Source organism: Aphanomyces invadans (genome assembly GCF_000520115.1).
Source record: "Aphanomyces invadans strain NJM9701 unplaced genomic scaffold supercont1.14, whole genome shotgun sequence".
NCBI lineage: Eukaryota > Oomycota > Saprolegniomycetes > Saprolegniales > Verrucalvaceae > Aphanomyces > Aphanomyces invadans.
This window is the reverse complement of record NW_008580159.1, coordinates 204,889-230,451: the sequence shown is the minus strand read 5'-3', so window position 1 is coordinate 230,451 and position 25,563 is coordinate 204,889. Positions and strand designations below refer to the sequence as shown.

Below are 25,563 nucleotides of genomic sequence, written 5' to 3'. Positions count from 1 at the left end.
GACAAGATGTATTACGTTGGGCAATGCACCTCCAGCCCCGTGGCCTCACCAGCCGTCGCTTGTCGCAGCTACACCTGCGAGGATGGAGGTGGCACGTGTATCCGAGACAGATAGCGACGAAAACGCAGACGTGGCGACAAGTTCATGTGCTATTTTCACGGTCTCGACAAGATGGCTAGAACTACGTTTAGCAGCGGGCCGCGATCGCGTCCTTGGGCAGCAAATTCTTGGACTTCAACAGCTTGATAATGTACTCGAGCTTATGGCCAGTGTTGGCGCCGCCGGTCGAGGTGCACCCGCCGCAGTTGTGCAAGGCCACGACTTTGTTGTCGATGGCGCTGATGATGGCAGAGCCAGACGACCCGCCTTCCGTATCGACGTTGTACGCCAGTGTGTCACTTCCGCCGCACTCGGACGGGGTCGACACGTTTGTGATGCGGGACGGCCTGCCGCCATCGCTCAAATACGCAATGCTCTTGGGGCGGCCGTCAGGGTGACCGATGGTGTAGACGGGTTCGTTCAACGTGGCCGCCGACGCACGCGCCTGCAAGTACCCGAACTTGGTGAGGTTGATGCCACGGTTCACATGCAACTGGACCAAGGAGAAGTCGAGCGACGTGTCCGAGATGATCAACGTCGAACTGTTCGCGACGAACGTGCCGCCGCACGCGGCCCTCATGCCGTTGTTCGGGTTCGTAGCAGTCGCGCATTCGGCACCAAATTCCACGATCGCAGCCGATGCATCGTCCTGCGACCTAATGCAGTGGTTGTTGGTGATCAAGTGGCCTTCCGAGCCCCACAGCCACGCCGTGCACCACCCTGCACGAAGACGCAGTCGGGCGACGGACTTGGCTAGCTTGTACTTGGTAGCCTCCACGTACTTGACGGCGACGGCAGGCCGGGCGTGATCCGTGCCGCAGATGGATTCTTTACCCGGGACGGCGTCGCCAGTGGCGGACGCGATCGCGACGACGGCAACGAGGGTCAGCGTCTTCAACGCCCAGCCCATGCCGCTTGTTGGCGCCGCCGAGTACATTCGATAATGCACACCGAGTGTAGCCGTGTAGATCCAATCGGTCCCACGATGCGATTGACCGCAGCATTAGGAACAAGATCTTGCCTGCTTGCGAAGGTGGCTGCGGGCGGTGTGGTCCGTCCCGTTTATTGAAGACCACGTGGCTTTTGGCGACACACCCTGGCCCCTCATGCACCACATCGACGACACGTACCGACAAGACAGGTTGCGTCGTCGTGAAGAGAGTTCGGCCCATCGAACTGCGAGGGAAAATGCAGCAGCCCTGGATAGAACGACGTGTATACCGTTATGGCCTTGACAAATCCCCTGGAGAATGTTCACTGGGGTGTCATGCACCCCCGTCCGTCGGCCCCCCCACCAGCCTAGGCCCCATCTCTCTACCTTTAGTGCGGCCACGGCTCTATTCCCTCAACCCACCACGCTCTCTCCAATGCCGACGAGATATTTGGTCACATCCTTCACGTGGGGGACAGCAGGGTGCGGTTGGCGTCGGGCGAGGCTGCTGACGGGGTGATCGTTGTCCGAACAGACTGCGTTGCGGTCGTGTCGGAGGATGTGTGCGCCCCGCAGAAGCATACGACGCAGGGGGAGGCTCGACGTAGGAGGGGAGTGTGATGATGGATGGTCTCGTTGTGTCGCAAATGCGTCAAACGGGCCACTGGCCGACCACCGACAGTGTTATGTCGCGTGCTGAGGGTTGCTGTAGCGACGGCTTGCGGCGGGAGAACCTGCCGCTCGAACGAGACAGTGTCGAAGCGCGTGGCGCGGTGGATGGCTGGTTCAGGCGGCGCTACCAGGGACATGAATTGCGATCGTTGCACAATCTGAGCTTGTCTGTGTCGTGGGTGACCGAGACATGACACGGCGCTGAACACCTACCACCTCGTAAGTCTGCGGCGCGACTTCTGACGCATGCGTGGCAATCCTGTTGCGTTGTTCGAATGCTCTTCGCGTTTCATGCTTGGACTGGTTGGTTGGCCAAGTCCCTGCTGCCGGTCGTGTTCGGGCCATGCAAGGGCAGTGGCGGCTGTCATGGCCGAGAGCCTCCGCGGGCGATGGGGGTCGGCACCCTTGGGGCAACAAACCAACTCTGCCGTCGGCATTTGGACGTGTGGGAGCAAACTCCATCGATGGATTTTTATATGTGTAGCGCCCGTGTACACATAACCAAACATGCTCGTCGTCCGCAGGCCCCATGCCTCGACAAATACGGTCATGCCGTGTGAAACTAACTACCCAAGCCAGCCGATGTGTCGCGAAGCTCTTTGGCTGGCTGTGTGGATGATGGGGGAGGGGGCGATGGTGTAGTTGGTTTCCCTCCCCCCCCCTGCCTCCTGGATGAAGCGGAATCTCGCGTCAGCTTGGCTGGATCCGGGTGACGATGCCTCCTGTGACAGCGTCGACTCAACCCAGCTACATTAGCAATGGTTTGTCGCAGGTCCAAGTGGCACTTACAAGCTTGCCCCTGATCCATTCACGCACACGCCAGGGTGCCGTCGCACGTGCCATGGGGCGACCTTTCGAGCCGACCATTGGGGGCTAGTGGCCGAGACAAGCCCCAGCAAGACTCGGCATCCCCTCCCCCCGATTTCGTAAGTCCACAACCTTCGTCAATGGAACGTGCACAACGACACACAACGCACAGCCGGCAATTCCAGCGTTCTTGCAGCCCCTTGGACGACGCCCCCGCGTCGTTGCATGGTCCCCAGCACATTGGCTCTGCCGTCCACCACGAACTTGACGGTTGGAGTCATATCCTTCTATAGAGGCATGCCCTGGCAGTGGCAAACTCGCGACCAATGCCATCATGACCGTGTGCGTACAGGTGGGTGATGGGAAGCTCCACATCGCGACGTCGACGCTTTTTGGCCAGCTGCATCCACTCGACACTCTTGCGGATCGTGTTCATGAACTCGTTGACAATCAATTCGTGCGTCAACGTGCGCAGCGTCGCGACAACCGGGCGCGCATATTTTTTAATCTATTTGCTTCTTAATTTTACTTCAAGTATATTTTCAAGGAAAAATATATACAATATATATGATAAATATAGAAATACACTAAAACCCAAGGACAAAAAATAGTACAGTGGCGTCATGTCCTGTGCTCCAGGTAGGGTGCAGGAAGACGTGGCGGGACCCGGCCGAACCCCTGTCGGCCAAGTACAAGTCGTTTTCTGTTGGGAGGAGCCGCGCAGACGGGGTAGTGCTCGCTGTTCGTCGTCGGCTAGCCCACGACCAACCGCTCGCAGTCTGCGCAACGTTGATGAACCTAGCCGCACTGCTGTGTCGAGTCGACACGGGGGTACGTGGGCTACTGTATAGCCCACGAGGCCCCGCAATGTCCGTTTGCCCAACCCTTTGCGCACGGGGTTTCAAAAGTGCACCACGTCACAATGGAGCTGCTTGATGAGGTGGAGCAACCAGTCGTGGAGAACCGGTGCGCAAACGCGTCTCGCACGGTGCAAGCGAATGCCGCCGACAAGACGCCCACTTCAACACGGAGCAGCTCAACGCCCTGGTCAGGTAAAGTATCCATCGACCCCATCTCGGCCTGGCCATGCATGCGTTGGAGCCCCAAACTGCTCCTTCCCCCTTGATGTCGTCCCCTTCGCGATAGGAAACGGGACTGTAGTCGCTGATTGTGGCATCGCCCCATCGATCGCACGCCCCACGAGCGGGGACAGGTTGCGCCGACCTCTCGATCATGGCATTGAGAACGACGTCCAGTGACGCGTGCCGTTGCCTTGACGGCATCGCCACGTTTGACCTGAACTGGTGTTGCCTGCGCACCCTTCGATGGCGGGGTAGCCGAGCTCGAGGGCGGCTCGATGGCTACAACCACTCGGCGCCGTGTGTGCGCAAGAACAAAGAGGACCTCCAAGTTTGCTACAAGCTCAAACAAGCGGCGGCTCGAGCCCGTGCCGATCCTTGCCAGTCGACAAAACTCGCGCCCCAATGTTTGGTACAGCGCACATTGCGTGTGCGCCTGCAAAATCGTGCGACATCGGACGGCGTGAGCAGGTCCGAGCTCCGGCTACGCCTCCTCGAGCACCCGTATGATCGAACTATCCCGCCTCTTTTTCACGCCGCTGGTGCGACCATGGAATAGGTTGGTCGTTGCTTGGGAAAACAAGTAGGGGTGGCGTGGTTGCGAGGCGTTGGGACAGCAACTTTTTGGCGTACCCGTGCGTGAATGACCACGTGGCGCATCCCCCCGAATCTTCTCACGATGCCGCGCCGTCTCGACGGATGCTTCCAGCCATTCTGCTGGTGGCATGTCCGAGTACAACGGCGATCCCGACGAGCGTCCGTACTCTACGTGACGATACGACTCGATGGCGACGACGGAATGTGGGAAAGGGTGTGGAATGGTCGTCGAGAGAAGGCGGCGGCGCCTCATCGAATCGATCCCAGCGCACTGGCTCACCACGTTGTCTGCGTCAACGTGCCATACGTGGCGGCTTCATTATTTCAACACATGCACTGTCGCGTTCAGAGGTCAAATGCGTACGACACGATGGCCGGACGAACGACGTCGTCGTCGTCGTCTTTGCCGCCATCATCGTGTTTCGATGCGTCGTCGGCGAGGTAGGCAGGCATGGTCTTGTCCGTCGGCATGCCACGTAGTCCTGTTGTCGATCATCTCGGTCCATGCACACGACGGCAGCACACTGACCTGCAAAATACGTGATTGTTCTCGTTGGGTTCGTGCCTCTGTCGTGGCCAGTTTGGGTCGTCCCGTCCGTGGGGAGCCACACTTGCTGGTCGGCGTCTTTGCGAAACGTACTCAGGGTGGTCTGCGCCGACACAGTTTTGTACTACACGAGGATGTACCCGTGAGGCCCATGCGCGAGGAGGCGCCGGGACCACACCGAGGCTTCCCAGCCACCCGTTTTCGAGCGCTGGCACGCACGTACATTTCGGAGATTGGCGATTTTGACGGCGCGCCGACGTAAGCTCCACTCGTTCCACTCGTAGTTGACGTCCATGTTTTTCTCGACAAAGTGGGTCGGTGTCGACGTGCCAGCGTCGACCTTTTGGACGGCGTGCGGCGCCAACAACGGATGCACGTGCGTGCGGTTGTTTGTCAGGCGCAGCAACGACGCCATCGACGTGTCCGGGAAGGTTTCCTGCAGGCCACCGATGAGACGTCGTGGGGCTGCAATATAGGTCACGGTGCTGCCCACCTGAAGCCGCAAGAGGTAGATGAGCTCTGGCTTGCGCACGACCATGTCGTGCACGATCCCGACAAATTGCGCCGGATCCACCATAAACTCTTCCAGCGCCCGTTCGTTGACAAACACGTGGTAGGCGTTGCGAAATTGAATCACCCCCAGCGACGGGTCTCCCGGAAGCAGCAAGCCTACGCATGTCCGTCACGATCGACGCATGGCTTCGAGCAGATCGGTCGCCCCCAGGGGACACGGCACTAGGCAGCCCTGCCTCACACAGGCACAACGAATCAACCAGGCCATGTACTTGCAAGAATGCACGCAGGACGCCCGCGACGGCGGCGCACACCCCTCGTCTCCCACACGAATACAAAACGTTACCGCCGCGACGAACGAGGGTCCATGGGCAGTACCCCTGGTACTCTAGCGGCAACTGCATAAACTCGGGCGTCGAGTCGACCGACATGCGGACGGGAACGTCGTCGTTGGCACCCGTAGCGCCGCCTTCATCCCCACCTACGTTCCGTTTCGTGGTTGGACCATGGTGGGGGCGGCGATCGTGGGGATTTGTACTGGCATGTTTGGCGCCACCGGACGCCAACGACGATGACGGCGGCGCAAACTTTGGTTGGTTGTCGAGCTCGGTCGCTTGGTCGAACCAGTGGTCTTGCGACGGCATGCCGGCCTTTTTTGCCTTTAGAATCCACTCGGACTGCGGCGAGAGCGTTCGCGTGAACGAGTCCTTGAATTGCATCAGCCTACAACAACCGCAGTGAATGCTTGCCTCGGCACAGGGCCACACGCAGGAGATAGGACAACGCTAGTCTCTAGCGCGTGCAAAGCGCTGGCGCGGTAGTACTCGAGCACCGTCCACGGGGCACACACATTTTGACCACACCATGCGACGACTTGCGCGTTGAAACAACACGTCGAAAGATACGTACGCCTTGACCGAGCGCGAGCGAGCGAGAAGGAGCTGGTGCTCCGCGTCCAAGTCTTCCCACGCCTTCGACAGGGCTTCAAACACTGGGTACACTTGTCCTTTGGGCAGCGACGTGCGGGCGCCGACGAGCGCTTTGAGTGTGTTGAGTTCGTTGTCGTACGTGGCCATGATGCGGCTGATCTTGTCGACGCACACGTCAATGTCTTCGTACAAGCTTTGCAAGTACGACAGGAACTGGCGCTTGTTGTTGAGCTCTTCTTGCCATCTACGGAGGCCGTGAGGTCGCTCACCACGCACGCCACGGTACCGTTCAAGTCGCTCGGCCGTCACGCTGTCCTTGGCGTTGTAATGGTGGAGGTGCAGCAGCACCTCCGTGTACTCGGTCGCGGCAACGTTGGCTTCTTCGACTTCCTCGGCCGCGAGCTTGGACACGTTTGTCACGTTGTTTCGAATGGTATCTAGGCACGTCGCCATGGGCAAGAGCCTCCGTCAGGATGGAGCTCGTACCCAGCGTCAACCCAATGCCCGCGCCGCCCTTGCCAATTTCCTTGTTGAACAAGCGGATGCCGCCCACGATGCTCGCGAGTTCCTTGAGTTGGAACTTTTTGTCGTCGGCAGACATGGACACAAACGACTTCAATCTACCATGGGCGCGAGCGAGCGATGGTTGAGACGACGTGGCGGCCGACGGATGGAAGTGTACCCAATGCGCGGAAACACGCTCTCCAACGCGGCCGCGACCTCGCGCTCGACGTTGCGATCGCCCGTCTTGTCCGCGTCAGCATGCACCATGAGGAGGGTAAAAATCTATGGGATGCCAACACGGCATGGGGCGTGAGTTGCTATACTGCGCAGCGGCGCCCCCTGCATGTCGGGACGGGGGGCGGGTAGAACGTTGTACCTGTCGATACAACGTCGTGAGGGTGTCAAAGTCGCCCGTTCCGTTGGGCTGCAACAACACGATGGACCGATGGAGCGCCGCGATCTTCTTTTGCTTTGCCGCCCGACCTTTCTCGACTTCCTCCTGCAGCGATACATGCAACGGTCACGCGGCGGCCACCAGCGCTGGAGCATTTGTACCTCATGTTTGACATAGCACAAGTCAAAGTCCAACTGCATCTTGATCGTTTCCAACGACGGACTGTCCTTTTGTAGGAGACGGGTCACACTTGCGTGCGTTAGCGCCGCGAGCCCGTCGGCGTCGACGTCGCCATCCAAACAAAACCGGTTTGCATCGTCTTGAACGACCTGCATCGACACACGGATGAACAACACACAAACGACACGGCATTTTTTGTACCGTGCGACAAATGAACGCTGCCAACGTATCCGACACGGCCACGCCTTCGTACTTGCACCGAGCGACCACATCGGCCACGAGCTTTGGAATGCGCTCCATCGCGGCTCCGAGTCGAAGCCCACTGCTCTCCAAGTGTGCACCGGCGCCGTTTCATTGGCGGTTTCATTGGCGGTTTCACCCTGCCCGTTCAAAGTACTTGCACCAGGCGCGTACATCGGCCACGACCTGTGCCATGCGCTCCATCGTTGCCCGAACGGACGTTGTGTCCACTGCTTTTCGTCATTGCCCGAGTCGACGTCGAACGCACGTGCCCACTGCTCTCGACATGGCCAACGGGCAGGACCAAGCGGTCGTGTCAATGTAGCGGTTTCACTAGCGGTTACAATGCGTTGTAGATCCGACGGCCACCGACGTTGCCAAGATGCTTGTGAGGGAGGGAGCAGAGGGCAGCATGTGCAAACCGATGCATGCTCGTGTGTGTGTGCGATCTCCGTGCATGAGAGCATGGAGGCCACGTCATCCTGTTGGGCCATAAAACGACACGTGTCTCGCGGCGACACTCATGACGAAAGACGGGTACGAATGATGTCGTTGAGATGCCGTGGTTGTCCTCCACAAAAGTGTGTGTGTGCGGTGTGTTGTTGTTAGGGTATTCGCAGGGCACGGGCAGCGATTTGGACAAGGACGCGCTCGACGTCGTCGAGGCGTTGCATGGTAGTGGCAACCTCTCGCTCGTGCTTCATGAACGGCGCGGCGCCCTATTCATTCGTTTCAACGGGAACAAAAGGACCGTCGGGTGTACCACCGATGCATCGCATCTCGTGGGCGCGTCCCGCGTGCGTCGGGGTGGTCGGGCTTTCTTGGGTTTCTGTGACGCATGGCGCCGTGCCTAGCAACGTGAGCATCTCGGCGAACCACGTCAGGTAGACATCGAGGACATACTTTGGTGTGTGCTTGGATGGTTTGGATCTCGACGGCTTGGACTTGGAGCCGTCGCAGGCGTTCGTTTTGTTGGCGCACGAGTTTTGCGGTCGCGGCTGCTTTTTCCCGTTTGCGCTGCTTTTTCTTTTGCGCGAGCCATAAACGGTACTGCGAATCGCTGTCGGCTTGCCGCTTCGCTTTATCGACCACCACCAACGCAGTGTGCTGCTGGTGTCGTTTCTGATGGAGGCGCTGCTTCTGTCGCAGCCATGCCTGGACTTTGACTTCGCTTGTGGTTCGGGAAGGAGACGCGTCGCCATCATGATGCTGGTGTAGAGGCGGCCAGTGCTCCTGTCCTGTTTCAGGCGTGGCGTGAAGATTGCCAGGAACGAGAGCGTCCTCGTCGACAACCTCCATGCTGTCTGGCATCTCGCCCCACGACAGGAGTGTGGTGGGATCGACGTCTCCGTGCGATGACCTCGGTGGGGTGACTGGAGGCAGTGGCGGCAAAGCCACTGGCGCCGTGTCGTCGTTTGACGTGGTTGTATTCGTTGGGTCAGTGGTTGCTGCCGGTGAAAGAATGGTCGGTAGCTCGCAGGGTTGTGTCACGGACAGTCCCGTGTTCGCATGGAAATGGGTGGCTGTGATGCGTTTGGCGGGCCGATGAAGCGGTTGTTCGTGGACCGGAGGAGGGGTTGCAGCGTTGACATGGGGATGGGTTCGTAGATGAGAGTTCTTCCTCCCATGTTTCGACCGATGCTTCGCCGGGTTTGCGACGACGGCTGCGGCCTGAGTGACCTGGATCTGTACTTGGCGAAGGAACTCGTCGTCGTCATCGTCTTTGTCCATAAGCAACACGTCGTCTTCGTCGTCGGGCGCTGAATGGTCCATGGCCAAGTCGACCGTCGGGGCATTCGACAAAGGACCGCATACCCCTGGCTGTGCCTTCGATGCATCCAGGGACGGGAAGTGTTGGTTGAGCGCATGCACCAACGACTGGTCGAATTCGCATTCGTCGTCGTTCCGTTGTGCCATGCATGATTGACGTGTGTTACTTCGACTGCGTGCTGCCTCGGGGAAGAGTGTGTCGGTGGCGGGGTAGTCGAGCCGTGGCAACACCCTCACGTCGTCCATGGTGGCACTTGACGCGGGCTGTGGTGGCTGGCATGAAAACGACGTGTCGGTGGGGCGGTGGCATCGCCTCGACGACGTCCCTTGCGTCGAATCGCTTGCGCTGTGACCTCGTTCCATCGTTGCGTTGGCATGCCCGTTGGGACACATGTGAAACAGTTGTAACTGGCGCGGTAACCAGTCAAGTGACCGAGAATATCTTAATTTATTAATTTCTCCATAATTCTCTCTATTTTTATAAATACTTTTACTTTTATTATTAAATACAATGGTCGAGGAGCCGGGTGAAGTGGACGACAAGGCTGCCTCTGCATCCTGGCGAGACGAGGTGCTTCACACACAGCACCACCTTGTTCTGTGGCTTGCCTGTCGGAGGAAAGCCTTCTGTCAACGTCATCTGCGGCGGCGAACACCCGACATCTTGCACGTTGTTGACTCATAAGTAAACGCAAGGGATCCATGACATTCGATAGCGTTTCTTGTCAGCCGTGTGGCTTGGCAGCGCATTTTGAAACCTCCTCCACGCATGGTTGTAAACTGCAGAATCATCCTCATTACCGCCATCTCGGTGCACCAGCGCGTCCGTCGCCGTGAGAGATCGCCTAAACATGGCCAACACGCAAGCTTCCCAGAGAATTGTCGGCGCGAGTTTGCAAACGCTTCGACGAGGGATGGTGGCACGTGGTGAGTTGATCTTATGAAACAGCGACCACGTGCTTCCAGGAATATCGTTGGAGAGTTGCTGAGGTGGCCGTGAGGCTGTGTTTGGTGCCGCCATGGTCGTGGACGTCGTGGCGGCGCTTACAGTGACTGTCAACAACCTGACAGCGTGGCAAACACAGTTGATGGAGCACCAAATCGTCGATCTCGACCTCCATGTCCCCGGAAAGCATTTCACAGGGTTTGCTCGTAGGAGTAGTGAGAGTGATCCACACCCACCGTAGGCATGGGCGCTCAGGCGGCGATGGCGTCGTTCCGTTTCGCGTGGATGTGGGTGGAATGCCTCAGGGCGTTTGCTATTCCAACCTCCTGGTAGTACTACTATCTTTGCAGATAGTAGTATTATCCTTGCACCGGCAATTCGTGCAACAACGTACTAATTCAGTTTAGTACTACTATCCATGGCCGCACCAACAAAAGGCGAACTCGGAGCGACAACGGTGGCCGGCGACCACACCAAGCGACGCTGAACGAGACTCGATGGGCGATGTTGACATGGTTGGCGATCGGCCCGACGGGTCTCTCTCGCCGCAGCAACGAGCCATGTCCAGCCACGACCGCGGGCATGGCGAGAATGGTACAGTGGCTGAGTACTGGAAGCAGGTAGAGCGGATGTCCAATGCGACCGAAAAAACTCCCCGTGTGCGATGTCGGTAGCATGGAGCGCTCAAGGCGTCGTATCAGGATGAAATCAACGCAATGTACAACGCGTTCCGAGCACGCATATCCCAGGACTCGTCGGTCGACGACGCGATCGCGGCCGAGAAGCGGCAGGTTGAATTCGACATGGAATCTGTCACGTTTTGCAAAGTTGTGCTGGACGAATCGGCCAGTACCCAAAGCACACCTCGAACATGGGACGACCTCGCGCGTGTGCGAAAGTATATTCAAATGGTGGTGGTGCCGTACATGGCAAAGATGGCCCCGCCGGTTGTGGCGCCGTCCGACCCAGCGCCGGCATCGGACATTCAAACCAACGTCCACGTGGCATGGGCCGGCCGACGACACAACTCATCGCGGGGTGGCCGACCAGCGATCGATCGCTCCGTCGGCGGTGTGCCAGCCAGCTACATGAATCACGCGTCAGCAGCACCGTCGGCGGCAAGCTCTCCCGTCGCAACTTCGTCCCAAGTGTCGATACAATCCGAGGATGTCGAGGCGTCGTCGGGTGGAGAAAACAACGCGAACGCGGTTGAGTACTGGCGCCAGGTACGTCATGTGGCACTTTGATGGGCACCAGCGCCGCGGCCGAGCCATGTGTGAATGGAGGGCATGCTTGCGAGTGGTTTACGCAACTCGTGTCGGCGTTGTGATGACGATGTTTCACGTCTAGCCGGGGCGTCTTGCATGATGCGAGTGCATGGTTCTTGAATGGATGGTGGGCAATTCATCGTTGCCGTGAGTCCCCACGATTTTTAGTCGAGATGGAACGACTTTAGCATGGGGCTGCCTACCTCATCGATGCCATAGCACGCCGCGCTCAAAGCCGCGCATTACGAAACATGCAAGGTCGTCTACCACGCGTTCCAGCACTTTCTCGTGACGTCGTCGGCCGACCAGGATGCTTCCCAACGCCAGAAGCTCACGTACTTGCTGGGATTCGTCGAGTTTTGCTGCCATGTCCTGAGCGAGTCGAGCGCGACGCACCCGGCGAGACCGATCTCGGATTTGAAACGAGTCGTCAAGTCAGTGAACAAGATTATGTTGCCGTATCGGCACAAAATTGGGATGGCCGAGAAGGCAGCCCATGCGACAGCCCATGGCAGTCTACAAGTCGACGGCGGGGCCATCCATGAAGCACCGACGATAATGATGGCGGCGGCAACGAAATCCCCCATGTCCATCGCGTCCACATCGTCGACTGCATCTCGGACGACCGTCCTGCCGTCCGTCCAAAATCTCTTGCAGCGTTCCTCGACCCGCGACAACGCGCCGGGAACGACCTACGCACAGCTCGACAGGAGGACGGATCCCGCGGCCGACCAGTACTGGCACCACGTACGTCGCGAAAGCCTCGATGGGTCTAGAATGCGCGCTTGATTCGCCCTCACGACGCTGTGTGGTCGCAGAAATCGCAGCTCGAAGCGACGTACTTGAGGCAAGTGATGGCGGCCCAAACGTTTTTCGACGCTTATCGTCACAAATTTGCCACACAACGCTCCCAGGTACAACATGAATCTGCACCATCGACACCAGGGTTCACGCATGCGGCGGTCGGGCGATGGGTTTGGTTGCCAGGAGGCATCGTGCGGGCATGGCTGCCGCTCGAATGGCTGGGCAGCGCGATGCTGCCGGGATGCTCCGACCTCGTTCCCCGCCACGATGTTGGTTTTTCTTGCGTGTTGTCGATCTGTCGATAGTCAACTCGTTCTCATCGGTTTGTTCGGCTGCCATGACAACAGGAGCACCTTCAAGACGTGGTGCATTTGTGCGACTACGCCGACTACTGCCGCCAGGTCCTGTCCGAGGACCGGCAGGCGGCGTCCCAGCGTTCGCTGCAAGAGCTTCACGTGGTCCATTCGTACATCACGGCGTTGGTCTTGCCACATTTGGCGTCGTTGCAGGCGCTGGTCGACCGCGACAATAGCACGGCGCCTGCGATTCCCCCGACCGACGACTGCCACCGCATGTCCAGGTTACATCAACACACGGACTCGTTCTTGCAAGCGATGGACCAGCCGAAGCCGGCAGTGGACAAGGAAGGGTCGCGCGGTTCGTCCGGGGCTGTTGTGGGAATGTCCGATCCAGCATCGACGTACTGGCGCAAGGTTCGTGCCAGCTTTCCTCTTGCCTTTGCGTCTTGCGCGTTGGGTTGGCGCGTGGATTCGCTGCGTGTGTGTGATGGCTTGGAATATCGCTGACACCTGCGCTTCATAGCATGCGGCCCTTCGAGAACTCTATCGAGACAACGTGATGCTAGTCCAAGCTGCTTTTCAAAAGTACGCCGCCGAATTCGCCCATGCAAAGTCGGCAGCAGAGGTAGATTGGTCGCCGTGGTTGCAAACGTGCGTGTGCCTCATGCATCGTCATAGGCGAGAAAGCTCACGCGCTTGTACGACATGCTCGAACATGTCGAGTTTAGCGCTAAAGTCTTCAACGAGCTGCCGGGGAAGGACGCGCCGCGAGACCTGGACACCCTCGACATCGTCCATCGCTGTATCATGCAAATTGTGAGCCCGTATTGCCAGCATGTCGAAGCGGAAGCCAGATCATGAACAAAAGAGTCACGGTTAGGACAAACACAGAGTAACAGCGCAAGCTTGAGACATGCCAGCGCCGTCGCTGCATCGTCCGATGTGTCATGCATGACATACAAAACACAGCGAGTTGATCACCCTACTGAGATATCTCCCTGGTGTTGGCATAGCCCCCCGCGTTGAACTCTCGCGACGTCGAAGCATTACAGCCAAGGAGGCGGGAAATTTCGTCGTGCAGTGCGCACAGCCATCGTCTTCTATATCACACGCGTTTCCGCAGGGGGTGCATGCAACCGAGAGAGATCCATGTGCGCATCAAGTGTTTCATCGCCCGATTCTCTCTGGGCTATACTGTACACGCTCGCATGACGACGTGTTCAGGCCTTCGCTCCCTTCTTCCTGCCGCTGGTTTTTAAACGTCGCGCGGTCTATTGAAACGTTTAATGATTGGCTAGATTACAGTATTTATCAGATTTAGATTGGCTATATTATTTCGTTTTTATCCAATCAAATAAGAGAACCAACGGCGCAATCCGCCGTTGAATCATCAAGAGTATGACGGCGTACGTGCCGCCAGAGTGGGCGGCGAATGGGTCGAACCGGCATGGCTTGTCGGTGGAAGTCATCAAGGGAGGCATCATCGTGGAAAAGTTGGCGCTGGATACGTCCGTCAAGCCGTTCCTTGTCGCAGGTATGTCCGCCCGACGACGGTGCCCATGCTGACACAGCGGTACTGTGGTTCCAGGGCGCATGGAGCCTCTGTGCGACATCGTGCTGCAGCATCCTTCTGTATCCCGCACGCACGCAGCCCTTCAATTCGACTCGAAAGGTTCGTGCTCTCGTTTCCATCGTCCAAGATCGTGACCGCGCACAGGACACCTCTTTGTGGTGGACTTGGGCAGTACCCACGGCACGTTCGTCAACAAGCGGCGCATTCCCGCCACCGATCCCGTCGAGCTGCATGTCGGGGACGTTGTTGTGTTTGGCGAGTCCACACGTATCTACACAATCCTGGGACCGCATGACCTCATGCCCGAAGAATACTCGTGCGTACTACAGGATCCCTCGCTATGTCAATGTCAACACTGCCTTGTAGATCCGACAACCTGGCAAAGCTGCGAGCCAAGGTACGTCTCAGCTGCATTCGAATCCAAGTGAATGTGTGGTCGCTGGGGTGGTTGGCGTCCGCACGGTTGATGGCGATGCGTTTCCAAGGGCGGCATGCGCATGTCATCGTGGGTTGCATGGAATTTTGCCCGGGGTGCATGTGCTGCCGGCGCTACCTTCGTCGCAACCGTCGAGGAGCAGACTTGCGATGCTCTGCTCTTTAAACCCCGTCTGTGTCGATGGATGTTTGACTTGTGATGTCGACCGCGTAGTTGGAAGCTCGACATGCACGCCGCTCTCTTCAGAAAAAGAAGGAAGCCGAGGAAGCGGATCATGGAGCGACGTGGGGGTTCCGAGAAGATGCTGTTGAGGAAAGCGACAGCAGCGACGACGAAGCAGCGCCGGCCACGAGCAAGCCCAACGTCGTCCCGCTGCCCGATTACTTGCGCCACGTACGTGGCATAGCATTCGACTTCTTGTTTTCCAACGGGTGGCTGGCACGACACAGCGCAAAGCCGACGTGTCCGGGCCGTACGTGTCGAACGTGACCAAGGACAGCGTGAACTTGACGAAAGATGCCAAGTTGTATACGCGCCTGCAGAACCGCATTCAAAAGCTCGAGAACGTCAAGCTCGAGAGCCAACGCATCCGAGCCAAACAGAACGTCGGGCTCACGGAGGGCCAGGAAGCTGCGCTCGGTACGTCGTCCAGGCCATTCCAGTGGAACCCGCCTGCCTCTCACATTCGACATGGCAACGGGATCGATGAACATGTCGTGCTCACGGCCTTGTGTGTGTTGACGTAGCGCGCAACGAAACGCGGATCCAAGAACTGCACGACGAAATCGAAACCCTCGAGGCGCAATTGCTGGCCAAACACACGCAGCGAACGGCGCAAAAGGACGTTGCAGGTGCGTCGACGACTCGTTGGCTCGACCCGTGGTCGACGCGGATCGTCGTGCCTCATGGCATGGCATTAGCCAAGATGACGGCCGCGAAAGCGAACGCCTCCGTGTACGCTAGCGACGACGATGACTTTTTCGACCGCACCAAAGCCAACCGCGCCCCGGCCAAGCACAAGGCGCACGGAGGCCAAGTGCTGACGTACGCATCGATCGCGGCCACGTTGGCGGGACTTCGCGCCGATCTAAAGCTCCTGGAAGCGACACTTCCCGCATCGACCAACACGCCCAGGTAGATGCTGAAATGGTGTGTGATGTCGAGGCGGCAGAGGGGTGCGGGCTTGTCGAGGCCGTTATGTGGCATCACTGGCATTGCGATCGACGGACTGATGCGTGTGTGGTAGCGCCCCGACGGACGATCGGGACGACGTCGACAGCTTGGACAAGTACATGATGGCGTCGGCGCGGTCGTTGGTCGAGGAGGACGCCGCCAAGGCCGAAGCGGGTCGCACGGAGTTACGGCAGAGGATCCGCGAGATGGAATCGCTCCTCGAGGTCGCGACGCCCGCGTGGGCAAAGCTCGTGGCTCCCGCTGCTCGCGACAACGCTTCCAACTCGACATTCTTGTACGTGTGCACGATTATTGCCCGGCATGCGGATGCACGACGAGTGCAAACGTTGGCAGCGCTGCTGCTCTGTCGTCTGACGCGATCGTGATGCAGAGACCCGCCGCCATCGACCTCTTTGGCCCAAGTCACGCCGAACGCCGTCGAGCCGTTGATGGCCACCAACTCGCCAGACCAACATGTTATGACCGAGCCCTCCGACGACGCCCCGCAACCATTCGAATCTGCCCTGGATGTGTCGTCGCGGCCGCTGACGACGGACGACGTCGCCGGCGGCTCTGCCAAGCACGGCCGTGATGACCCAGAGGCAACGGAAGCGCCGCGACCGAAACGCGTCCGCCTCCGTCGAAAGGACGTCGCGACCAAGCCCCCCGCTGGGACCACAAGCGTATTCGACAGCACCATCCTGGAAGGCGGCGACGTCGTATGGCAGCCCCCCACGAACCAAACAGGCGATGGCCGCACCGCGCTCAACGATAAATACGGCTATTGATGTACTTGCAACGGAAAACGCACATTGTGGAAGGGCAGAGAGCGCGGTCGCATCGTGTCGAGGCAGCTGGCCCCCAACGAAGCACAAAGATCATCGTGCTTCCAACCACCTGCGCCCCAAGCGGCAAGTGGTCAGTATTCGTCCAGCAGCGGGTGGTGCATATGGTCCGCCGGGGACGCGCACGGCGCCACGGGATCGAACACAGCTGACTTGCATGTCCCACGTGTGTGGCGGTGGCGCCACGTGGCGCGGAAATGAATCTTCGTCTGTTGGCGACAGACTGCTCGAGCGGCTGGAGTGGACGACTGCGGGACGCCATCCGAAGCTATTGGGTACGAGCGGCTGCAGCGCCACGTCGTGCCGACGCAGCCCCAGCGCCGGCATGGAGCCGTCGACCACAAGTGGCGAGCGCCACGGACGGCGAGCGCGAATCGTTCGTGCTAGAGGGATCGCCCACGCACCGAGGCTCGATGGCAGCGCGGTGGCTCCGCCAGCAAAGCCCACTGCCCGGTGCAAACTTCAACCTGATGCAGACGGACTTTTCTGGAGAGGCAAACATGTGGTAGAAGCTTGCAGTACTAAATTCAACAGGGTATTATCGTTTACAGTACCTGTGAGACCACATGCCTTGGCTTGGACGAGTGGCGTACCCCGTGCACGCACTGCAGAGGTCGCGTCCTCTCGTCAAGTTCTTCGACATGAAAGCAATACCGTCCGTCGTAGAACCTTGAATGCCCCCGGCCGATGTTGCAACGCTTCCACCCCGCCCTCCGTCGCGTTCGCATTTGGAGGACTGTATTTACGAGAGCAAGGTTGGGGGCATCCATCGGTGCGATTGGCAGGTACCGCTTCGGTGGGACGCTGGTGCGAGCACTCGGGATCACGAAGACGCAAGCAGCGATTCGTACGCGACCGCCTTTCGCGTGGAACCAAGACATTTCTCGGAAGAATATGAAGTTTAAGAGGTTATTTTACATGGCAGGTATCGGCTGGTTCCAACGAACCTGGTCAAGATTCCACGAGGCTTCTTGTAGCTCGTGGGGATGGGACGATTTATTTTATCGCTTGGTTTCAGTATGGGGTGGAATAAAAATCGATCGAAAACGTCCACTGCGCGCCCCAGCCACGGCAACTTTGCCGACGCACCACGACGCCGTCGACGGCCATTTCCGATATTCCCATGACGACGGTGAAGACCCCCACTTCGTTGCATGACTCGAACACGCTTCTCCAGCTCTCCATGAGCTGGCAGCAGTCGCCGCCGATGGCGATCCCGACGCTTGCGACTCGCCGCGCCACGACCTCAGCGGCCTTTCACCCTGAAGATGCACAAACCACACCCCAACTGTCGTTTGAAGCACGCGAAGGCCAAATGCTCGTCCAAGCGTACGCTGCAAACGCACGGATAGGCGCTGACTTCCCAGGACACGACGACGACCAACACACCGCCGCGGCCGCACCACACCACGAACATGAAAACGTCACAACACCGCGACCGTCGCTTCTGTCGGCCGACATGGATGCTGATGGGTCGAGCCTCCCTGATGACGAACAAGACGTGTTCTCGTTGGAACTGTAGCCGACGTACTGGACCCCCTGCCTTGCATCAGTGTGGATGTCCGTCGGCGTTTCGTGTTTGTTGCGTGGGAATGCGTCGGTTGTCGCGGCTGTGCCTCGCTGGTAGGGCACAACTTGGTAGCTTCTCGGACAATTTTGAACCCACGAATCTATTTATCCTTTGTGGATGTGGTGCTGCGTCACAGTCATGATCTTGTCGAACGGATTTCGTCTTCATGGAGCCCAAATCCTTGCCACTCACCCCGTTCGTAATGTCCTCGGCATGTCGTTGCGATCGGCACAGGACAACTACACAAGAAATCGCCAGACGCCTTTACCATCATCAAAGCGTCGTCTTGCGCATGGTGGTGATGGCGATGCCGACGACGTGCGCTCGGCCTTCCTGACGACGTTATCCCAAACATGGCACACCACTTCAACTCGTCCTTAATTACCTTGAGCAAGTGCAACGATTTGTCATGCCTTCAACGTTTCTAGAATCATCCAGCGGAGAACTTATATAACCTCAGAGTATGTATCACTTCTGGTAAACATTCAATTCACCAAAATTAGCACCGATTGGCAAATTTACCTATTTATGAAAGGACACGCACTCATCTAAGGTAATTTGGTTTTGACGTGTGTCTGCTTTGAGGGTAATGTGCTGAGCGACTCTGACTTGTCCGCTTGGTGCAGGTGTCGCTGGTACTCTGCCATGATGAAGGGCGAGCTACCGATATTGCGGCATGCCCTACTGGCCTCGGACTCGGCACAGACACGTAGGCAATGCTCGACCTGCTAGTTTGGACGAGCTACAAGAGGTTCTACATCCAATCATCCAGTCACTTGATGCGAGTGCACACCAGGTTCGCACGCGGGAGAGCACGTAAAGAGAGGTGTAAATGCCAGCGAGCAACGCCCCGTTGATCAACGCGACGACCATGCGCACCGTGCGCGGGCATGTTCCTCGACGACCCCTTCACTGAACCGTTGACGTGATTGTGTCGGAGAATTCGCACAAAACAACGCGCTAGTGTGCCTGTCGTGACGAAGTTGGCCACGCACTGGATGCACTTCCTGCACATAGATCGTCCAGCGTAAGCGTCTTGTGGGGTTTGAGCGAATCATGCCATTTTCGCGTGAATTCAAAACAAAGTGGCCAGAGACTGCGCAAGGATTGGCTTCATGAAATTTACCTGGTCGAGGAAGAACGACAGTCGTGATACCCTATTGCCAAGCGTTGCTGAACGCCTACCAAGTGTCTTGTAGTTGAATTCAAGCAACACCATAGCCAGGGCCATCAGGCATTGGTGGCGTACACTGCTCTGCCATCATTAGGATCGAAATCCCGCTTCTCCCGCATCGTCAATGCCGGCAACAGACTGGTGAGTGCCTGCTCGACGCATGCTGCCAATCGATTTGCCATCATACGTATGGGCTGGTTGGGCGAATTTTAGCAAGCTGCCCGCGACCAGCTAGAATGCCATTGCTGAGCTACCTCGCCACTCCTCAATGGTTGTCAATATGTTGCCACGGCGATGCTAACTCTGTTTTTTCACGGCCGAACGGGGCAAGTGGAGGTCGTGCCATGGCCACACTACGTCATGCATCTCCAGGCGAATCGGAGCGGCGAGGGGGCCACCACATCTCCTGTGCATGGATTGATGCAAGGTCGTCAAAATGCTAGGCACACGGAAGCATGTGGAAAACCGTGCCCATTGTCGCCGATTCAACCGCAAACAGGGTACACTCGATCGTGGCAAGGTTGGATTTATGCTAAAGCAATGTCATGAACACTTGATCGCTGTTGGTCACGATGGCCGGGTACCGCGCTTCGTCCGTCACATGCTCGTACTCGATACCAATGTCTTGACCGTTCTTTTGGAACACAATCGTGTGGTTGGCGCGGTGGTGTGTAATGGTCAACTCGTCGCCATCGCAAAAAGGATGGCTTGTATCATCGCCCGTGACGCCGTCGTCAGCACGAAGGATCTGACAGAACCGGCCGCGCGTGCTGCCATTTGGGACAAAGCGATCCTTCTTGCAGTAGCCTATCCACAGTTCGCCGCCGCGTCCCAATTTGTCCAAACGCACGCGAAATCGCGACGCTGGTTGGGATGCGAGCACGCAATTCCATTGATCCGAATCGAGGATACATGTTTCCATCGTCTGTTTCTTGTTGGAGAGGAGGATGAGGTCGCCGCAGCGGTTGGTGTCCCAAACCAGGTGTTCGTTGACCTTGCGCGATGGTGAGTCGACCGACATTGTTGCCTCGGCCACTTTTCGTTTCTTCAGGTCCGGTTCGCTCGCGTCGGGTATCTGTGCAGCGTCGCCTCTGTTGCATTCGTTGGTGGGTTCTGGCGCGTTGGTTGGGGTCGGGCTCGCGTCGTCACCCGTGGTCTCTCGTGCCCGTTGCGGAGATGCCATCGCAAATTTCAAATTTTGCGACACGCCCAATGAATGCGCCTTGATTGGTTGTTTGGCGTCGTTATTTTAACCAATCCAAATGCGTGATGCACCTGGTGAAATACGTTTAAACGTGTTCTATCAGCGAATAAAACGCTCCATTCGCATACTGCGGCGTGTCGGTACCCGTCTTTAAATCAATATTGTTACGATTTATTTTATTTTTGCCCTTCTCTCTGCCTTCTTGTATGAAAAAAATAAAAATGATGAAAACGACTATTATTCCCGATCCATCATCCGGCTTCAATTTGTAAACAATCCATGGGAAATATGACAAATCTTGGCCACATTTCGAAACGTGCCGCCGAGACGATGCAATCTGCCGCGAAGACGTTCGCCCGCCGCTTCAGCACCTCCCTTTCTCCCCGGGTACATGCTGTATGCGTGGAAGTGGTCGAGTGACTGAGCGCAACCTAGGATGTCGTTATCGTGAGTTACGCGCGTACTCCCATCGCGACGTTTAACGGTGCTTTTGCGTCGCTCACTGCGCCGGAACTTGGCGCGATTGCCAACAAAGCTGCGATTGAGCGCGCGGGGATCTCTGTGGATGAAATCCAAGAAGCGTACTTGGGGAATGTCGTGTCCGCTGCCATTGGCCAAGCCCCGGCTCGCCAATCTGTGCTCAAAGCTGGTACGACATGTTTTCTGAGGCGAACTCGACCGACTGATGTGGGACAATTATGTAGGTATCCCTGACTCGGTGCCTTGCACGACCATTAACAAAGTGTGCGCGTCCGGCATGAAGTCCGTTGCCATGGCGGCACAAAGCATCCTCGCCGGTAGCCAAGATGCCATGCTTGCCGGTGGATTCGAAAGCATGTCCAACATTCCGTATTACTTGCCCAAGGCTCGCACGGGTTACCGCTTGGGTGATGGAAAGGTACATGCATGCTATCGTACGGCCTCGAGGACGTTCTCACGCGCGTCCGTCCAGTTGGTTGATGGGGTGATCCACGATGGTCTATGGGACCCGTACAACAACCAGCACATGGTATAGCATCTCCCTCAACAGCAAGAAATCCACCTCATGCGTTGTATCAAGGGATTATGCGGTGAAAAGTGCGCTGAAGAATACGGCATTACGCGCGAAGACCAGGACAAGTACGCGATCGAAAGCTACACCCGCGCTGCCAATGCTGCCAAGGTGATGACCGACCTGTCGCAGTCTGCATGGGCAGCCTGTCCTTCATGGAGCAATTTTCCTAGGCCGGCAAGTTTGCCGCCGAAATCACGCCCGTAACGATTGCCCAGCGTAAGGGCGACCCGAAGGTTGTCACCGACGACGAAGAAATTTACAACGTCAAGGTTGACAAAATCCCGTCGCTTCGCGCGGCGTTCAAGAAAGACGGTACGGTCACCGCCGCCAACGCTTCGTCGTTGAACGATGGCGCTGCTTCCTTGGTACGTCCTCCTCACTGCGTGTGAGGATGTGTGTACTTTGGTGTCATGCGGGTGCGATGCGCGAGAGCTGCTGCTTCTTCGAGTGCTGCGGCGATGAGCGTGTGTGCTTTTGCGTGATCTTAGCGATCCCCGTGCTTTGCAGTCGTCAGCAGTATTCGAGTTGTTGGCCATCCTCGTGCAGTTCTAGTCTGCTTTTGTCCATCCGCTCACAAAAATCCTCACTGCGCTGCAGCTTTCTACGTGTGCGCATGTTGCCGCATCGGACGCTCCATGACGCATCCGCCGCTCAAGATTTTGACCTGTCTGTAGGTGTTGATGTCGGCTGAAAAGGCGAAATCGCTCGGACTCAAGCCGCTTGCTCGCATCTTGGGCTTCGGCGATGCTGCCCACAAACCCGTCGACTTTACGACGGCACCTGCCAAGGCCGTACCGATCGCCGCCAAGCACGCCAAGTTGAACGTCAAGGACATTGAGTACCACGAAATCAACGAAGCGTTCTCGGTTGTCGCCCTCGTCAACATGCACCTCATGAACTTGGACCACAGCCGCGTGAACGTAAACGGCGGTGCCGTCGCCCTCGGTCACCCCATCGGGATGAGCGGTGCGCGCATTGTCGGCACACTCATCCACGTGCTGGAGCAGAACGATGCTACGATTGGCGCTGCGTCCATCTGCAACGGCGGCGGCGGCGCTGGCGCCTTGATCCTCGAGCGATTGTAACTCAACAAATGAACAGGTCATGTCCAAAGTTCGAGCATCCAACACCACCTCGAATATGCTCTCGTCGAGTGTCGTTCGTCGGTGGCATGGTCCTGCAGATCACTGAAACGGATGGACGAGACGAAGGGGTGCATGAGCCTTGCAATGGCGGCGTGCGAAATGTGGGATTCACTGTCTGTGTGCCTTTTGTGCACATTTCGTGTCGCACAAGGGCCACCGACGTGCAGGTGGACAAATCCTGGCATGCGACCTCCATCCTCGAGCGCTGGAAAGTATGGCGCGGCCGTGACCAAGTGCGTTTGTCTTAGCGCAAACGTATGCGCGTAGTCGTGCGTGGAGGCCACGAGTGGTTGAAGCCTCCTCGCCAACCACCCCACCGATATTGACGTGGCCGACCGTCGCAGGCATGCCTGGTTTCTTCCGCCGGTCGCTCCGTTTTCAACAGCATGGAGCCGATTCTTTTGTCCAGCAACGGCCCGCTTGGCATGTTGGCGCGAGTGGGTACATGAACACCATGTAGCAATTCATTCGCGACGAACATACTGCGGCCCTAGATCGGGCATGTCGACTTGCATGAGGTCCATCGCGGCTTTGATTCGGTCGCCATCATCGCGGTGAATGAGAACGACAGGTATGGTCATGTGCCGCCACTTGTCCCATTCGTCTTGCTCCAGGAACGCATTCTGATGGGGCGAACCGAGCACTCCGCATGCAAAGTTGGCGCTGCACTCGCCAGAGTCCACCACGACCATGGCTGCGCCGCCTGCCTGTCAGCACCCCCAACACACTTGAGACGGTATGGCCTTGATGACGGAAATATACCTCTTGAACGCGTTTTGCCTTGTCGAAGATGGCAATGCTTCCCCGATCGACCAGGACGAGCCGGCCTTCGACTTGATGAGCATTGTATAGATCGTCCACGGCGGTGTTGGGCACTGCGTACACGATTTCTACGTCGGGAGAGAGATCATTGAGAAGGAGCGAGCATGACACGTCGCAACGAACCTCCAACGACGTAATATGCAGTTGGATTGTGGTGCGATTCCCACACGGAAACTAAAGTTTTGACAAGTTAGACGACACCGGCGCACAGGATCCCCATCGGTGCGTACCGACGGAGCCTTCGCGGAGAACATCCATGCAGAGATTGCAAAACGTCATGCCACGGCCTGCGATCAATGACCCCTGGACTCGTGGCAGGGAGCACAGGCCGTCTGAAGCGCAGGTGTCCGAAGACGCAGACGTCAGAACTACCCACAGCACCGTCAGGCCAATGCTACGCACGATGCGATTCCGCGGGAGCTGCCGCCGCCGGCGCGCTGGGCTGTGCATCGTTTTGCAGCGTGTTCGATTTTCGAGTGTGTCCTTTCGACGAACGTCACATCAAATTCGGCACGGTCGAGATGTCGACGTTTTACTGTTAAACGTCTTGGGCATTCGAGTTAAACCGACGATTCATTTACTGTTAACCAACATTGGCTGCGTTTTCTCCAAATGGTATGAAAGTAAAACGTCCGAAATATCCGCACGGACAATGGAATGCATACAAACATAAAAAAGTATATACAGTATATGTATTTATGGATGATAAAACAAGTTCAAAGTTTTTCTATTCTATATTTTTGCCAATATAAAAAAATACCCATGAGTACGGAAAAGTGCTTTTGGGGGGTAAAACATCATTTTCTCGTGTCTGCCCCGCCTTTTTATTCTCTTGCAAGAAATGTTGCACCTCATCAAGTTTGGACAAAGTATCCTTTTATGGGGTCGTCAAAACCTTGTCAGCAAAGAGAAACAGAGCATGACGACTTGTTTCTTGCGTCAACCTCTCGATCATTCAGGCCGAACGTGTGTTGGTTATCGGTATTTCTCCTATTACAAAAATGTCAAAGATAGCTGCAGAAAAGCAAATTTTTGAACTTCCAGTGTACAGAGGACAAACCTTGCAGTTCTAATTTTATAGATGATCGGAGGTATTCCTTTTGAATAGAATGTGCATGCAGCACATTTGTGGACACAACGTTCCATCGCATCGACCTCAGAGTACACTGCGCGCGCCACATGAATAGACCCACCCATAGATGAGTGTGCTATTCTGGAACTTTGAGTTCTGTGTTGGGCTGGATGGCACATTGGAGTCGATACACGACAGATACACGAGCAATGCATAGGCTGGAGCGATTCGTGACACAACGACCACCGCGAGGTGGCTAAACTCGAAATGTTTGGTAGGCCAGTCGAATCGACCCACACCCTCTTCCACCAGAGTTTCCCCTGGCTTCACCCTATTCAGGCATAGTTCACCATCTTTCGGGTACCAACATATATGCTCATACTCAAATCTTTCACCCGGAGGTTCATGATCGGTCGATAGTGCCAGAACCATTACAGCTCCTTCAATTTTCGTGTAACATTGTTCCAATGACTTAATTGGAACATGCCATAATTGTCAGGTCTGCCCACCTTTGACTTCGATCACAGCCAAACAGCGCTTTGTCATTGACTTGATGAGTAGCGCATGGATGGTCATTCTATCAAGTCCATCCCAGGCAGCATTGTTGGCAACTGCAAGGTCAAACACAGTGTGAAACACATTCGCGTACATTCGGTGGGCACGTCTTGCCCATAGGTTCTCGATGGGATTGAAGGCGGTGTGTGACAGTGCAGGGTGGTCACAATGGGTGCCATTCTCATGAAGCACTAAATTCCTTGTACACTGCTCGCCATATGGTTGCAGCCACACCATTATTTCGGCAATGCGCAAAGCTAAATCTTGGACATGTTCTCTGTAGGAACCATGCCGAGGAGATATTCAAATACATGTAAGCGACCTTTCGGAGTAAGTTGCGAAGTCGACATGCAGTAAGGAA

The 25,563-nt window shown here is 56.9% G+C and overlaps 9 protein-coding genes across 12 annotated transcripts; 4 read left to right on the top strand and 5 right to left on the bottom strand.

Moving 5' to 3' along the window:
• Positions 1–131: 131 nt before the first annotated feature.
• On the bottom strand, positions 132–1,031 carry H310_07456 (hypothetical protein). The gene has a single exon (XM_008872819.1). The coding sequence runs from the start codon at positions 1,007–1,009 to the stop codon at positions 188–190; it is 822 nt and encodes a 273-aa protein (XP_008871041.1). The 5' UTR covers positions 1,010–1,031; the 3' UTR covers positions 132–187.
• Positions 1,032–4,381: 3,350 nt separating this feature from the next.
• H310_07455 (hypothetical protein) lies at positions 4,382–7,580 on the bottom strand. The gene is made up of 13 exons (XM_008872818.1): positions 7,454–7,580; positions 7,234–7,401; positions 7,055–7,177; positions 6,857–6,960; positions 6,661–6,794; positions 6,461–6,611; positions 6,155–6,418; positions 5,784–5,968; positions 5,592–5,726; positions 5,226–5,401; positions 4,956–5,168; positions 4,715–4,856; positions 4,382–4,667 (listed from the first exon to the last, which is right to left on the bottom strand). The coding sequence occupies exons 1-13, from the start codon at positions 7,550–7,552 to the stop codon at positions 4,531–4,533; spliced, it is 2,031 nt and encodes a 676-aa protein (XP_008871040.1). The 5' UTR covers positions 7,553–7,580; the 3' UTR covers positions 4,382–4,530.
• A 384-nt stretch (positions 7,581–7,964) lies between these two features.
• Positions 7,965–9,651, bottom strand: H310_07454 (hypothetical protein). Its single transcript, XM_008872817.1, has 3 exons — positions 8,396–9,651; positions 8,256–8,342; positions 7,965–8,211 (listed from the first exon to the last, which is right to left on the bottom strand). The coding sequence occupies exons 1-3, from the start codon at positions 9,623–9,625 to the stop codon at positions 8,098–8,100; spliced, it is 1,431 nt and encodes a 476-aa protein (XP_008871039.1). The 5' UTR covers positions 9,626–9,651; the 3' UTR covers positions 7,965–8,097.
• A 980-nt stretch (positions 9,652–10,631) lies between these two features.
• On the top strand, positions 10,632–13,589 carry H310_07453 (hypothetical protein). 3 transcript variants are annotated; one of them, XM_008872814.1, is made up of 7 exons: positions 10,632–10,828; positions 10,883–11,434; positions 11,696–12,223; positions 12,295–12,390; positions 12,628–12,993; positions 13,103–13,204; positions 13,258–13,589. In XM_008872814.1, exons 1-7 carry the CDS (start codon positions 10,706–10,708, stop codon positions 13,438–13,440), a joined length of 1,950 nt encoding a protein of 649 aa, XP_008871036.1. In that variant the 5' UTR covers positions 10,632–10,705; the 3' UTR covers positions 13,441–13,589. The 3 variants fall into 3 exon arrangements, with proteins under 3 accessions (XP_008871036.1, XP_008871037.1, XP_008871038.1); XM_008872815.1 differs by having other exon boundaries at positions 10,632–11,434; XM_008872816.1 differs by lacking the exons at positions 12,628–12,993; positions 13,103–13,204; positions 13,258–13,589 and having other exon boundaries at positions 10,632–11,434; positions 12,295–12,622.
• A 357-nt stretch (positions 13,590–13,946) lies between these two features.
• H310_07452 (hypothetical protein) lies at positions 13,947–16,870 on the top strand. Its single transcript, XM_008872813.1, has 10 exons — positions 13,947–14,113; positions 14,168–14,251; positions 14,297–14,468; positions 14,519–14,549; positions 14,802–14,981; positions 15,038–15,227; positions 15,335–15,439; positions 15,509–15,722; positions 15,835–16,056; positions 16,153–16,870. The coding sequence occupies exons 1-10, from the start codon at positions 13,978–13,980 to the stop codon at positions 16,547–16,549; spliced, it is 1,731 nt and encodes a 576-aa protein (XP_008871035.1). The 5' UTR covers positions 13,947–13,977; the 3' UTR covers positions 16,550–16,870.
• A 781-nt stretch (positions 16,871–17,651) lies between these two features.
• On the top strand, positions 17,652–18,552 carry H310_07451 (hypothetical protein). The gene has a single exon (XM_008872812.1). It carries the CDS (start codon positions 17,730–17,732, stop codon positions 18,126–18,128), a length of 399 nt encoding a protein of 132 aa, XP_008871034.1. The 5' UTR covers positions 17,652–17,729; the 3' UTR covers positions 18,129–18,552.
• Positions 18,553–19,806: 1,254 nt separating this feature from the next.
• H310_07450 (hypothetical protein) lies at positions 19,807–20,536 on the bottom strand. The gene has a single exon (XM_008872811.1). It carries the CDS (start codon positions 20,531–20,533, stop codon positions 19,883–19,885), a length of 651 nt encoding a protein of 216 aa, XP_008871033.1. The 5' UTR covers positions 20,534–20,536; the 3' UTR covers positions 19,807–19,882.
• A 300-nt stretch (positions 20,537–20,836) lies between these two features.
• Positions 20,837–22,721, top strand: H310_07449. 2 transcript variants are annotated; one of them, XM_008872809.1, is made up of 7 exons: positions 20,837–20,941; positions 20,990–21,203; positions 21,259–21,452; positions 21,507–21,563; positions 21,615–21,716; positions 21,779–21,973; positions 22,283–22,721. In XM_008872809.1, the coding sequence occupies exons 1-7, from the start codon at positions 20,843–20,845 to the stop codon at positions 22,691–22,693; spliced, it is 1,272 nt and encodes a 423-aa protein (XP_008871031.1). In that variant the 5' UTR covers positions 20,837–20,842; the 3' UTR covers positions 22,694–22,721. The 2 variants fall into 2 exon arrangements, with proteins under 2 accessions (XP_008871031.1, XP_008871032.1); XM_008872810.1 differs by having other exon boundaries at positions 22,206–22,721.
• A 460-nt stretch (positions 22,722–23,181) lies between these two features.
• Positions 23,182–24,043, bottom strand: H310_07448 (hypothetical protein). The gene is made up of 4 exons (XM_008872808.1): positions 23,806–24,043; positions 23,699–23,749; positions 23,516–23,643; positions 23,182–23,460 (listed from the first exon to the last, which is right to left on the bottom strand). Exons 1-4 carry the CDS (start codon positions 24,023–24,025, stop codon positions 23,218–23,220), a joined length of 642 nt encoding a protein of 213 aa, XP_008871030.1. The 5' UTR covers positions 24,026–24,043; the 3' UTR covers positions 23,182–23,217.
• Positions 24,044–25,563: the final 1,520 nt, after the last annotated feature.